The following is a 15241-nucleotide window of genomic DNA, read 5'->3' as shown; positions in this document are numbered from 1 at the left end:
GTACTCCTTTGTCATTTTGTGCTTTAAGGTCTCATGAAATAAATTAGCAATGTTCGTCATATGCCATCGTGTTCCTTCATTTAGTACCAGTATCCATGTCTTCTGCAGAGGCAAAGATCAGCTGACGGTCCGATAGGTCTTCACACTAGTGTCACCTGTACAGTCATGGTGGCAGCCTTGTAACCATCACTTCTATTTTGTTGGCTTTGTTTTAATCCAAAGCTGGATTATTAATAAAAGTAAAGACACGCAGGCAAATCCAAGTTGTAGGATTTTATTTTAAATAACCTACACTCAAGTTAATGGCAATTCATGATAAAAATAGAAGATAGGAGGGGAAATGTCCAAAAGGAAAGACTTCTGAACATTTGCTTTTATATTTAGAAAAAAAAAATATTAAAAAGCATTCTAGGCAAAACAAACTCACAAATTTGTTTACAGGGCATTATTTTTTCAAGCAATCTGCACAAAAACGCACCAATCTTTTGCAACTGATGTTCTAAACATGAGGACATCGATAGTGTAATTGCATTCAAGTAAAATGTTTCTAACACACAATTTCTTCCAATCAACCCATTATCTTAAATAGTAAATCAAGTCTTGCCATCAACATCTCAGCCTCTCAGACAGGCTCCCAAATGACATTCGATAGATAGAACTTGAACACCCCATAGAACAAAGAGGGATTGCCACATACCTGCGGCACCGTGTTTAGTCTGACAGTAATGCTTTTTTTTTTTGTTTATAAAAAGGCTACATGTTTGGTCTTCATTGCACTTCTAGAAAGTTACTCTTCACATTAAATAAAATTCTGTGGTAAAATTTGCTGAAATTAATTCAGATGTCTTACAATAGTACAACAGTTTAATTTTTTTTCTTAATAAGATAAAAAGGATTAAATACTTGAAATAATGGTAAAATTGATAAAATTGGGCAAAAAAAAGTTCACATTTATAAAAAAAAAAAAAAAAAAAAAAATATTCAGAAAGATTTCCCCTTTCAGATATCTAACAGAATCACATTTTAGGCAAGTCTCCAAACCAAGCACGTGGATTGGCTTGAATATAGTTTCACGATTACTGGGGGAAAAAAAACAGGAGTCACACAGACCCCCTGAGCTGCCACATAACAGGCCCCTCTCTTCAGTTCTTCAGTGTAACCAGGGTAAGGGGGATATGTTCAGATGAAAGGGAAGGGTAAGTTTATATTTTCTATTAAAATAGAAGTTATTGAAAAAAAAAAAAAATCTTAACTGTAAAAACACACAGGATATTTTCTTAACTCTATAATACAGACTTTTTTGAAAAGCGGATTTTTTTATGCCTGGTGAAAACCTCCCATCTTAAAAGCCCTAAAAGCAAAAAACAAACATCACAATTTCAGATATCCCATTTTGTACATATGTATATACTCCTTGTCCATGGGACAATACTGAAGGCAGCATGGGGATATTATCCAATTATCAAGCAGGCTCTAGTCTTTGTGGGGGGATTTTTTTTTTTTTTACATCTCTGTTTTCCCCCTTAATCTGCTGCATATCCCCTTCCCATCTTAATATAAAGGTTGATAAAAGGTAAGGCTCACAGCTCTCTAATAAAAATCCCTATCTGAGGTGACATCCAGGCTTAAAATAAAATAATTAAAACAAAAATTATAAAACAAACATTGTCTCTCGCATTAAAATTCAAAGTCATCTTCCGCCATGTCGATAGCCCATGCAAACTTCTCTCTCTGAGTTTTGTTGTAGATTTTTTCAATAGGAATACCGTACTTCTTACACCTGATGGGAAGAAGATCAGAAATCGTTACTAGAGTTAGAAAGACTTTTTTTTTTTTTTTTTAATTATGGGTGTTGCAATGACCCCACCATGAGCTCAGATTACTGCTGAAACCCGACCACACAGCTCAGCAAGATCTCTAGTGGATCCAGGCCATCAGTGATCAGTACTAGGCAGTAGGAACGCTTGACCCCCCCCAACGGGAAGCAATGAATAGAATAAATAGAATGCCAAGCTGTTCACAAATCTTGGAAATCCTAATAAAACACATCAAGTCACAAATGTATAAAATATCAGCAGCTATAATCAAGACCAGAGTCCTACCAGGCTACAGAGATTCTTGGGTCCAAGTAATTGAGTTTGGAGGTTCCTAGAGCGATCTGTTTATTCTCTTCTCTGTCTGTGGCTTGAACCTCCAACTTCATCAGCTGCTCCTCTATCCTTTGTACCGCTTTCTTCTTGCTTTCAAGAAGCCTGTTTAGATGAATATCGAATATTAGTTTTACTCCTTTGAGCCCTGGCGATTTTATGTTATAAAAAAAAAAGTTAACTCCTCTTCTTCCAAGAGCCATAACTTCCACATAGCTGTATGAGGGCTGTTTTTTTTTTAGGGAGGAGTTGTACTGTTGAAAAAAAGTTTAATTTCACTTTTTTTCTGTTTGTGTCATCACTATCCGAGCCACGCAACACATTCATTTTTTGGGGTCTGGAGCTGCGTGAGGCCTTGTTTTTTTGCACCCTGAACTGAAATTTTTTACTGATCCGATGTTTTGATAGGCGGCGCCCCCCAAAAAATAATTCTGCAGTTTTGATTTTTTTTCCCTTGTTATGCCGTTTACTGATCGGATTAATTTAAGTTATATTTTAATAGATCAGCTTTTCACGAACGCAGCGATCTCAAACATGCATTTTTTTTAAGGTTTTATTTTTAATGGAAAAAAGGGGGCGAGGTGATTATTAAAAATAGTTAAAAACCACATTAAAATCAGACGACTTGAAACTCCGATCGTCTGATCACTTGTGCTATACATAGCAGCGCATCATTACTGTTATGTGTAAGGAGAATCACCATCTCCTATGAACGCAGGCTAAACGTTGGCATTCACAGGAGTATTGTAATGTCAGGCACGGGGGTCTTCAGTAAACCCTAAGCTGTCATGGCAACCCATTGGCGCCCCATCATACATCGTGATGGGCTTCAAAATGTAAAACACGAAACATTATGCATCTATTTTATGGGACACACACTGGGTTCTAGTAACAGGACAGCCTCCCAATAATGTCAATTCTTCTGATGTGTCGATTACTGATGGTTAATCTAAAAGGTTTTATTTAAAAGTAATAGAACTTTCTACAAGAAGTTGGTCCGGATTTATCAAGACTGGCATCTTGCATGCCAGTCTTAATGAAGAGTGCACTGGAGCAAGAAGTACCACGTTCATTAAGATGCATGCAGTGACTGGACTACATTTCGATTGTGGTTACATTAGTATGATGAGTGTTGTGTGCGCTCTGCTATGCCCTCTCTTGATTAAGCTCTGCCTACTCTTCAGAAAGTTGGTGGAGCTGGTGTAAAAAGCACCAAGAGTCGCAACATTTTAAACAGTTTTACCCTCCCAAAAACCTTGTGTAAGCCGCTTGATGGATCAGCCCCAAACTGTTTATATTTGTGTAAAAGGTGAAAAAACCATCCTGAGTACAGCCAACAAAAGGTGCAGGGTTGTTGTGTATTGAACTCAGAATCTGCATCAGTTAGACAAGAGATTGTGGTTGTGAATAAAAAAAAACCTTAACATTCCGACTAGACAATGCAAGGCCTTGCTCAATTCACTTGTATCCCAATTCTCCACGCCAGAGAATCCCAACAGTGTGTACTATGCGCAGTGTGAGGATTCATAAGTTGGGAGTCACAGAGAGACTGTTTACTTTTGTGCCAAACCTGGACAATTTTTTTTTTTTTTTTTAAAGGTTAATTATACAACTTCTTGTCTCATTTACTATAAAATGGGAGATTAAAAAACGAGAAAATAAAAAACCTCCAAAAAACACACATACTTTTTGGTCTTTTCATCACGCTTGACCTTGGCGTCTGCTTTAGAGCTTTTAAGCTCGCGACGTGCATCTAACAGTTGATCTTTTTTGGCATCAATCTAAAAGCAAAAAAATAAATCAATCAAGATTCATAGCCACATCATGAGTAACTGTGCCGCGTCCAGGTGATCGCTTTCACCATTACCTTGGACTGTAAAGTCAGCATGGATTTTTCAAAGGTCTTAGGAGGAGCACGCTGATGGTTACACAAGATCGCCACAGCTCTGTTTGCACGATTATAAGACAATATTTTGGCAGGAATATTATCATCCGCTGCAAAGAACCAAGACAAAACAGTTACAGATCAAAATGTACAGTAATTTCTATATTATCAGAGATACCTGAACAGTCAACTGTTTATAGAGGACATGGCCATTAATAAGTAATTTGTTTACCTGGTTATAATGTGCCTGCCTTCCTGAATCTGGCATTTGTGGGGCTTTTTTTAAATATGCCCCCACCACTGCTATTCTTATGCATATTAAGTCGTGTTAGTGGGCGTTTTCTTCCAGTACAGAGTAGCATTGAGGATAATAAAGGCTAGATTTATATACAAGAAGGAGCCATATCTCATGGCCAGAGGCACTAGACTGAGGTGGAGGCGAGTCTAGGGAGAGCAGCGACATTTGGACCAAGTAACTGGTCTTCTAAAGTCCATGACCAGGTGTGGACATTTCTATCTATTCTATCAGGGCAATTACAGTTAACCCCTTCATGCGCCGTACTAGTACTGCACGTCGTGTCTCCCCCTTTGATGTGGCCTCCGGCACGGAGACCACATCTTTCCCGACACGCCAGCTGTTTTGAACAGCTGACATGTGCCCGGAACAACTACAGGTGGAATCGCCCATGGAGACTATTGAAGCATGCCAAAAGTAAATAATAATAATAATAAAAAAAAAAAAATATATATATATATATATATATATATATATATATATATATATATATATTTCAATTCACCCCACTTATGACCTATTCAAAATAAAAACAAACAAAAACAGGGAAGTGAAAAAGCAATGAAAAAGCAAAGGCGAAAACAAAAAAGGGCTCCGTTTTGAAGGGGTTAAAGGCTGCAGTTTGGTTGCAATGGGGGACTGTGATAACAGTCAATTTTGTCTAAGACACAAGGGGAAAAAAAAAATCAGGCACACTCAGTCGGCAAATATGGGCCTACATAACGCATAAAAAGACAGGTCTTTCCCAGTGAAGCCTCACCCAAATGATAAATACTTATGACTAAGGCATACTGATAGGGAATTTAGATTGTGAGCCCCAATGGGGACAACGATGATAATGTATGCAAAACTGTAAAGCGCTGCGGAATATGTTAGCACTATATAAAAAATAAAGATTATTATTAAGCAAGAACTAGATTATCATTATAATGAATTAAAGTGGCCAAGACCTCTTTATACTATAAATGCCAGTGTGCATGAGGTTAACTACAATTGCTGCGGTCACACTCAAGACAATATACATTGCCCGTACAGTTGGTGAGCTCCTTCAGCTGCTGCTGCAGGGTGATGGAGGCGTTGTATGTTCTGAACACTTTGGCTGTGAGTCCATCCATGAGATCTTGGAGATGCTTATTTAAAATACTTGTCTAGTGAGTGGGAGGAGGAGAGAGAAAAAAAAAAGTGTAATAATTTTGAAGAAAAATGTTCTTAAAAACACCTTAAAAAATTAGCACTTTTATAGTAAGATAAGGGAAAAAATACATCCAAACACCATGCTCTTGAGTTATTTTCAAATTGATAATAGGATTAGAAGTTTTGCCAAAATGAAAACTTACATTCAGCCTGTCGAACAAGTCATCTTCTGGTTGTTTGTTTTCCATGAAAAGCTGGAGATTCTTGAAGACCTGATGCAGAACGGATACATAAATATGAATATAGAGCAACGTGCTCCGGTCATTAAGTGTTCAGACACATCACAGTGCAAACAAGACAAAAACAACTAAACTACAACGTACCCTCTTTTCCACTGGCACCTTATTGTAGTAACGGATGGAATCTTTACCGGGGAAATCAAACTCTACCACGTACTCCTGTTTGTCCAATTCTGGGTAAAGCTTTATGTGCTCTACTCGCAAAGAGCAGCAGCCTACAGTGTCAGCAGTTTCCCCTTCTTCCTTTTCATTACCAGCTCTCAAAGCCAACTAGAAATACAAATAGTACATGTTAATATTTAACAAGAAAAAAAAGGAAAAAAAAGAAGAAGAAAAAACACACAAAAAACTAAAAAGCTCCAGTAAAAAGTAAACTTCCCTTTCAGAATGTATTGGTGGGCTAAATTATAAGTAATGAGTGAAACAAACCAGGACCCCTATTGCTGGATGCCCGCATTTTATAGGCTATATCACCACTACACACCTTGTCTATAAAGTACAGTGCAACAGATCTTTGCCTGGCCTTCATCTCCTTGGATTTCCAGTCTTCTCGGTATGTGTTACGAATCTTTTCGACGCATTTCTTGAGCCTGCGGGCCGTCTCATATTTCTGCCAGTCTTTCTCTCCCTGATAAAGGCAAGTCAGTAAACAAGGTAAAGACAAATTTTACCTAGATCGGTAAGAGGTTATATCATCAAACCTCCTTCCAACATCATCATACATGAGTGTTTACAGCTTTAAGAACTTTTGCTTCAAGTATAGCCACGGACAGGCAAAAACTAGCACAAAAGTAGTCACAAGAGTCCACTAAAAACCAGAAGTGGTCATGTTCCTAGCCAATGTGTACAACGAGCGTCCCACATTTTCTATTAAACGGACAGATGTATTAAAAAGCACCACAATTACCTTAATGCGGGAACTGGGGTTTAGCATTATATATTTGATGGATCCCTGAATGTTTTCAGTCCAGGACACTAACCAGGTGACCTTATTGTCATGTCGAACCTCTTTCCACTTATGACCAGACGGAGGAGTGGGAACCTTGGAATTTCTAAGACAAAATAAAGTTTTTAAAACTTTTTCTGGAAATTAAAATCTAATTCTTTACATAGAGTTACAAGACCCAAGCTGAACACAACAGTTTGTGGTTCGATATTGAGTCTCTCTCGCCTCTAAAATTATATTCCATCTTCACAATCAAAGCATGACCGAATGTCAATTCGTTTTCTTTAGCACTTCTATGTCAATAGACAAAATGCTCCATTCCATGACTTACTTGCTGCAGTTAATGATGATGTGTTCTGGCATAATTCTCCTTTTTAGCTTGCCCATTTTCGGATGGTTTCCCCTTCCTCTAAACAAGCCTGGGGGTTCTATCCTGAAGTTAGCGATCCTTTCTTTATGGTTATCCATTACGCAAAAGCCATATTCCGCAACCAACCGCTCATTTTCCTCTTTGATTTTCTGCACAAAAAAATTATATAAAATATATATATTTTAATATGATATACACAAAATTTTGTCAGGCCTGTTTTTTGGGGTTGTGTGTGAAATCATGTCCAATTTGTCTTTTTTTTCCCCCGTGTTTTTTTGTGTTGTTCCAATACACACAAAAAAAATAAACAAACATTTGTATAACAAAACACGTTTAATTGAAATAATTATCAGGGAGAAATAATTTTTTGGAACAATTTCAAGGGTGCCAACACTTTTGGCTGCGTGTGTGAATCTAATTTCATTTTTCCAGAATAGTCCCATATCTTGCAACTAATTGTGGAAGAGTGCTTGGATGGTTTAAGTAAAGTCCTTAAAATGGTCAGTCACATAAGAGTATGAGAAAAGTATCATAATAGTATAAAAGCCCACATAAAAGAGTATGAAAGAAATCCAGATGCACATGCTTTAGACAGAGGGAGGGAATGTGACCCCCAAAGCAGACAGCTCCCACCAAGTCTCAATACCAGTTTCTCCTCCTTTGTCATTTGTTTCCTGGCCTCAGACTGGGCTTTGAAGTAGTTGCTCATCTCATTGAAGTCACACTTGCTCAGGCTGGTAAGGAGATTTCGCTCATCAACAGTCATTTCCTATGAAAGTTTGTTTTGTGAAAATTAAGTCTGGGGAAGAATAAAACTGTAAAAAAAAAAAATAAAAAAAAAATAAAAAAACTTTGCTAAAATACCTTCTTCCAATCCTTAAAAAAGTTCTTCCTGAAGATGTCTTTCGTTGTATATTCATGGTCCAACATTTTTGCAAAGAAAGTGGCTACTTCCTCAGCCTTGGGACTGAGCTTTACAGGTTTACCTGTGGTCAAGAAAACATGCATGAATTTGGCTTCCACCAGGTCTAAAAAATAATTATAAATCATAAAAAGAAATGTAACTATGTTCACATTGGAACTTCGTTTTTTGGAGATCTGCTTTAAAGCTAACGAATGGTGAGGTTAGATACGATACAGGGGGTATATTCAACCCTGCTATATTGAAAACTGATAATGCCAACCTGGTCTCTGATCTCCCCGAATTGCCATGAGAGATCCGACTTAAGGTACCGTCACACTCAGCAACGAGAACGACAACAATCTGTGATGTTGCAGTGTCCTGGATAGCGATCTCGCTGTGTTTGACACGCAGCAGCAATCTGGATCCCGCTGTGATATCGCTGGTCGGAGCTAGAAGTCCAGAACTTTATTTCGTCGCCAGGTCGGCGTGTATCATCATGTTTGACATCAAAAGCAACGACGCCAGCAACGTTTTACATGGAGCAAACAACCAGCGAGAACGATAAGTGAGTCGCCGTTACGTCACTGGATCGCTCCTGCAGCGTTCTGGAGTTGCTGTGTTTGACGTCTCTACAGCGACCTAAACAGCGACGCTCCAGCGATCTAGTTTAGGTCGGCTCATTGTCTATATCGCTGCAGTGTCGCTGAGTGTGACGGTACCTTTACTCTGCTGAAGCAAACGTAAACAAAAAAAAAAACACTAGCTTTTTTTTTTTTTCTTACTACACCACTTCTGAGTTCTATATTACTGTTCTTTTGCCAATATAGTGTAAGGCAGTCATCACAATCTTACATCCTTATGAGCTGAAATTTCCTTTATGACTCAACACAGGTTTGTATTAGTTATCGGTAATCTTTTTTTTTTTTTTTTTTTTTAAAAAAAGCTAGACTACAACAAATGGTATAACCTTAGCCCTTACTCATACTCGCGCCGGAAATCCATCCATCGATGACCCTAGTCACGTGACTGCGGGTCACCGATGGGTTGGCATGATAACCAGGAAGTTTGAAGGGCAGTGCAACTGTGCATGCCTGAAGAAAAAAAAAGAAAAAAAGAAGACTTACAGCGCAGGCGGCGGGGACGCTAATGAAGGTAGAGGAGGCGGCGCCGCCCGGCGTGCAGATGCCATGAGTGATGGCTGGCAGGCGTTTCTGTCTAGGGGAAAAGACATGCCTCCAGGTCTATTTCAAGGTATCCACAGTGTCTGCAAATTGAGATTCTGGTCTGGCTATTATCCCAAGTCATGCGACAAGGCTCGTTAAAGGGTCAACATTGATTTGTAGGATTGCTACCTTCCAATAGGTGGCACTAAAGTTCTAGTTCTCTTTCTCTCTAAAGAGACAATTTGCATAATTAAGGCATCAGGGACAAATTATAAAAGCGATTATTGCAGCGCTTGCAGGGACCCGAACTAAAAGAGCCACCTTGACAAAACGCAGCATTAGTGCTGCATAAGTTGGCTTTTAGTTATTTTAAAAATGCAAATTTTCTTAAATGCAAATGAGTCAGTATAACGTTTAAATCAAATGCGTTTAAGTCATATTTTGTTGGACAAACTTCCTAATAGTATTTTTTTTTTCAAAACGAAAAAACCTCAAAAAGCATTGTTACAAGCTATACACAACAGTGTTTCCAAACGTCTTATAGGTTGTAAAGAATTGAAAAGAGCGATTTTTGGTTCTTACAGTAAAACCTCTTTCTTGGAGCCTTCACTGGGGGACACAGGTAACCATGGGTGTATGCTGCTGTCGCTAGGAGGCTGACCACTATGCAAATAAGGAAACGTTAACTCCTCCTCGGCAGTATACACCCTCCGACAGGCACATTGCAACTCAGTTTGGTGCTAAAGCAGTCGTAGGAGTATGTATAAGGAACTCACTCTATGTACCAACCCAAAACAACGGCACGTTGGCCAACACGGTACAAAATAAAGGGAGGGTGCTGTGTCCCCCAATGAAGGTTCCAAGAAAGATTTTACGGTAAGAACCAAAAAGCTCTCTTTCTTTCTCGCTTCATTGAGGGACAAAGGTAACCATGGGACGTCCAAAAGCAGTCCCAAGGGTGGGAAAAAAATAATCCGAGAAAAGACTTGGGTCGGCCGGTGGGAAACCGCCGCCTGCAGTATTTTCCTACCTAAGCCTGCATCCGCAGAAGCCTGAGTATGCACCTTGTAGAAACTTACGAAGATGTGAAGGGATGACCAGGATGCAGCTTTGCAAACCTGCAAAGCCGAAGCCTGGTGACGAACGTCCCAAGAAGCTCCCACATCCCGGGTAGAGTGAGCCCTCACCCCGGGAGGAGGCTGTTTATCCTGAACGCGGTATGCCTCCAGAACCGAACAAATCCAACAAGCAATAGTGGATTTAGAAGCAGGGAGCCCTTCTCGACGACCTTCAGAGACGACAAACAGAGGATCGGACTAGCGAAAAGAAGCAGTTCTGGTAAGATAGACTCGGATAGCCCTGACTTGTGGAGAGATTTGTCCAAGGGATGGACCGGGGAAGGGCACAAGGAAGGAAGGACGATGTCCTCGATGTGAAATGCCGAAAATACTTTTGGTAGAAAGGAAGGAACAGGCCGAAGGACTACTTTGTTCTGGTGCAGAATTAGGAAAGGAGAACGGCAGGATAATGCCACTAACTCGGATACCCTCCTAATAGAGGTGATGGCGACCAGGAAGGCCACCTTCCAAGATAGGAGAGAAAAGGAAATGTCCTGGATTGGTTCAAAAGGTGCACGTTGGAGGGCGCCAAGAACGAGGTTGAGATCCCATGGCTCAACCGGAGAATGATAAGGAGATGCTATGTGGGCAACACCTTGGAGGAAGGTCCTGACTTGTGATAGGGAAGCTAGGTCCCTTTGGAAAAGGATGGACAGGGCGGAGACCTGGCCCTTTAAAGTACTCAAAGAAAGGCCCGAATTGAGACCCGCGTGAAGGAAGCCAAGGACTGAAGGGGAAAAAAAAAACCATAGGGATCAAGCTGTTGTCGTCGCACCATTGGAAAAAGGCCTTCCAACATCTATGACAGATGCAAGAAGAAGCCGGTTTCCTAGCTTTTATCATGGTCTGTATGACGCTGTGAGAAAACCTGCGTTCCTTAGGACCGCGGCCTCTAAACAGCCATACCATTAAATTCAGAGACCGAGAATTCGGGTGGAAGAGGGGCCCCTGCGATAAAAGATACAGACGGTCTGGGAGTCTCCAGGGAGCGTCCGACAGCATGTTTACTAGCTTCGCGTACCAGGCCCTGCGAGGCCAATCTGGAGCTATTAAGAGAACAGGGACCCTCTCTGCCTTTATCTTTTTTTTTTACGACCCTTGGGATCAAGGGAAGAGGAAAAAGATAGGGCATGTGGATCTGGGCCCACAGGATCACCAGGACGTCGCAACCGACGGCAATCGGGTTCCGAGACCTGGCTATATACTGTGGAACCTTGTGGTTCGTTCGGGAGGCCATTAGGTCGACGTCCGGAACTCCCCATCTCTGACATATTTGGTTGAAGACGGTGGGATGGAGAGACCACTTGCCTGACGCGAGGCTCTGACGGCTGAGGAAGTCGACTTCCCAATTGGCCACCCCTGGAATGTAGACAGCTGAGATGGCGGGAATGTGGTTTTCTGCCCAGCGTAGATTGTTTGACACCTCCCTCATGATCTGCTTGCTGAGAGTCCCTCCCTGATGGTTTATGTAAGCCACGGCCGTGGCATTGTCCGACAAAGCGGACCAGATTTCCCGCGAGGGGCTGCCAGAGGAGGAGGGCAAGGAAGATCACCCTGATCTCCAAAAGATTGATGGGGAGAAGAATCTCCTGAACCTTCCAGCGACCGTGCGCTGTGTGATGGAGAAAGACTGCACCCCACCCCTGAAGACTCGCATCGGTGGTGATGATCTGCCAGCGGAGGGGGAGAAATGACCTCCCGCGCAGGATGGAGGCGGAAAGCATCCACCAAGTGAGAGACTGTCTCACATTGAGAGGAAGGCGAATTGGGCAATCTAGGGAAAGTGGGTTCCTGTCCCAGACAGACAGGAGAGCCAGCTGGAGAGGGCGAGAGTGAAATTGAGCGTAAGGTACTGCTTCCATGGAAACGACCATCTTCCCTAGAATTTTCATACTGAGCCGTAGAGGCAGCGGAACCGGGTGCTTTAAGACTTTGATGCCCTGGCGGAGAGAGAAGAACTTCTCTTTCGGGAGGAAGACCCGAGCTTGGATTGTGTTGAATTCCATGCCCAGGAACTCGAGGCATTGAATTGGAATCAAGGCCGACTTGTCCCTGTTGATTATCCAGCCGAGGCCGATCAGCGTGTCCAGAGTGATCTGGAGAATCTGGTCGCAGTCCCGGTGAGACGGACCCTTGACCAGAAGGTCGTCAAGATAGGGGATTATGAGGATCCCCTTTGAACGAAGGATGGCCAAGACCGCTGCCATTACTTTCGGAAAGACCCTGGGGGCAGACGCTAGGCCAAACGGGAGAGCTGTAAACTGGTAATGTTCCTGGATTGCGAAACTAAGGAACCTCTGATGCTGCTGACAAATCAGTATGTGCAGGTACACATCCTGAATGTCCACAGAGCACAGATATTCCCCCGGTTCCATGGAAGCGATCACTGAGCGCAGTGACTCCATTTTGAAGTGTCGAACCCGAAGGTGGCGATTCAACTGTTTGAGATACAAAATCGGGTGGAGAGAGCCGTCTTTTTTTGGGAACCACAAACAGATTTGAGTAAAAACCCGAAAACCGCTCGCGGTAAGGAACAGGAACGATCACTCCTGAGGTGAGGAGGGCATCGACAGCCTGGAGGAGCCCTGGGGCATGGGACGGCTGCTTGGTTGGACGGGAGAGGAAGAAAAGTATTCCTGGGGGCGAAGAAAATTCTATTTTGTAGCCTGATGTGAAAAACTCCCTGACCCAGGAGTTGTCAACTACAGATAACCAAGCCTCTGAACAGAAGAAGCCTGCCTCCCACCCTGGAAAGATTTCCAGGTGGGGGTGACCTGTCATTTTGAAGAGAATCTGTGGCCGTGAGATCCAGAAGGTTTAGAGGAGTGGCTCTTAGCCCTCCAGTGAGGGGTAGGCCTGAAGGAAGGTTTTCTCCGTTCCCCCTGAGAGGAAGAATGCTCCTGCTGGGAGGAACCGCCAGAGAAGGAGAAGGGCCAGAAGGGACGAAAGGACTGGTATCCCCTACGATTAAAGGGGCGCTTAGGCCTAGATTGAGGGAGAGAGGTGCTCTTTCCACCTGTAGCGTCGGAGATGATCTGGTCTAGCTTAGTGCCGAAGAGCCTGGAGCCCTGGAACGGAAGGCCAGTGAGAGACTTTTTAGAAGCAGGATCAGCGTTCCACGCCTTCAGCCAAAGGACACGGTGAATGGCAATGATGTTGCAGTTTGCTCTTGCGGAACAAGCAGCCGCATCCAAGGAGGCATTTAACAGATATTTCCCCGCGTGTGCAATCTGGTCCGCTAAATCAGCTAGTTCCTCTGAAGGAGCCGAAGCAATGATGCCCCTGCAAAGTATCTTGGCCCAGGCAGACACGGCTTTCTCCACCCAAGAGGGTGCGAAATTCAGGCAGAGAGAAGCGCCGGACGCCTCAAGGGTTGATTTAGTTAAAGCCTCAATTTGCCTGTCCGTAGCGTCCTTAAGAGACGCTGCATCAGGGATAGACAGAACTGTCTGCGAGGATAGACAAGAGACAGGCAGGTCTACCTTAGGGGAATCAGACCATTTGCTGACTAGGTCTGGATTAAAGGGGTACAAGATATCCAGACGTTTTCTTCCTGGAAAACGTTTTCCGGGTTGTTCCTAGGGTCTAGAGGTAGTAGTCTCAAACTCTTTGTGATTGGGAAAAACTCTACAGAGGGCCGTTTCAACCTTTTTGAATGAAACTGAGTCCTCCTGGGAGGTGGAATCCTCCTCAAGTTTAAAGAGACTCAGTCACCTGAATTTGGAGGGAACAATTTTCAGCCATGGAGGTGGGGTTTTCGGGTGTTTGATTCACCCTTTCCCGCTGGCTGCAATATTGGATTGAAGTTAATTCTCTGTCCTCCATAGTACACGCCTGCGCAAGGCAATCTGGACCATCAAGGGTTGCACGGCACTAATCAGTAAGCAATACGGTTTTAAAATTAGTCTTCATGTACATCTGGGCACACAGCAGCCATTTCTGCTCGTGACCACTGTTTTGGGGTGGCTGAACAGTAGATTTATGCACAAATGCAAGTTTCTGGAGGAAACTGCACCTTGAGATAAACGAGACTCCAGAGGCACCAGCTGCTTCAAATACCTATATGCTGCTTTGTAATGGTATTTTAGAAGCAGCTCTTAATCTTTTGAATTTGTCTGGCAGAAACCCTTCTCATTATGCCTTTATCTGCAAGAACCCCTTTGTGCTCTGTATCAGTCACAAACCTCTTTGCGGTACAATGATCACACTTAAGTTTATGTGAAACACCTAATGTCTTCATACAGTGTCCTAGGCATTTAGGCATTGCACTATTTGACGCTTTTCGGCACCAAGAGAGATACTAACTAGTTCTTTCTCATATTGCTTGAAACCTGTGGCCTGTAGTTTTCCATTATTCCACCTGGCAAACTAATGATCACATATGTCTGAGATCGCTTTCAGGGACCCAAAGAGCACCCGAGACACAATGCCATCCATGAGTTTATTTAAAAAAACAATTAGATCTTTATGACACTTAAATCCAATTAGCAGAATAATTTGGATCATGGAGTTTATACTGCCATACTACAGTACTTCACAATCAAATGATTAAATCGGCAGTAATCGAAGACAAGTCCGATCGTTGCTGTTAGAGGCAGATCTTGCCAATTTTACACTGTATATGGAGGGCCAAGTCAGGGAAACACTGGGAGCAGAAGTACCAGTGACTAATGCACCTGCACAGCAGGAATGTAAAGCCAATGCTCACAGAAAGGAGGAACACTGAAGAGGAACAGTGGCATTGAGACTGTGCAGGTGTGAGGTCACAAGTCAAAAACCCGATGTCACAGGCACACAGTGACGCTGTGGGAGGCGATTGACATGATCATCAAGTACGGAGGCAGAGTTCTCTTCCAGACAACATCCTCCACACAGAGTGGAAGAGGCCATTTACATAATGTGATAGATGATTTCTCAACAAGGCATCACTCTCCTCAGAAATCTATAACTTGCATGTCCGTATTAATAGGTTACAAGCTC

The 15241-nt window shown here is 42.5% G+C and overlaps 1 protein-coding gene across 1 annotated transcript in view; it reads right to left on the bottom strand.

The window, feature by feature from the left end:
- Window positions 1–258: 258 nt before the first annotated feature.
- TOP1 (DNA topoisomerase I) overlaps window positions 259–15241 on the bottom strand; it is a 66717-nt gene continuing 51734 nt past the window's right edge. Inside the window, exons 10-21 of the mRNA XM_069752343.1 lie at window positions 7941–8062; window positions 7723–7845; window positions 7038–7225; window positions 6668–6812; window positions 6245–6388; window positions 5845–6030; window positions 5665–5733; window positions 5361–5475; window positions 4015–4142; window positions 3834–3928; window positions 2103–2252; window positions 259–1780 (exon numbers count right to left, since the gene is read on the bottom strand). Of these exons, the coding sequence (XP_069608444.1) occupies window positions 1678–1780; window positions 2103–2252; window positions 3834–3928; window positions 4015–4142; window positions 5361–5475; window positions 5665–5733; window positions 5845–6030; window positions 6245–6388; window positions 6668–6812; window positions 7038–7225; window positions 7723–7845; window positions 7941–8062 (1568 nt within the window). The 3' untranslated portion in view covers window positions 259–1677. The remainder of the gene's footprint in view (window positions 1781–2102; window positions 2253–3833; window positions 3929–4014; window positions 4143–5360; window positions 5476–5664; window positions 5734–5844; window positions 6031–6244; window positions 6389–6667; window positions 6813–7037; window positions 7226–7722; window positions 7846–7940; window positions 8063–15241) is intronic.

The sequence above is a fragment of the Ranitomeya imitator genome, chromosome 2 (assembly GCF_032444005.1).
Source record: "Ranitomeya imitator isolate aRanImi1 chromosome 2, aRanImi1.pri, whole genome shotgun sequence".
NCBI classification, from domain to species: Eukaryota; Metazoa; Chordata; class Amphibia; order Anura; family Dendrobatidae; genus Ranitomeya; species Ranitomeya imitator.
The sequence above is the reverse complement of the archived record's forward strand: the minus strand, read 5'-3'. Positions and strand labels throughout refer to the sequence as shown.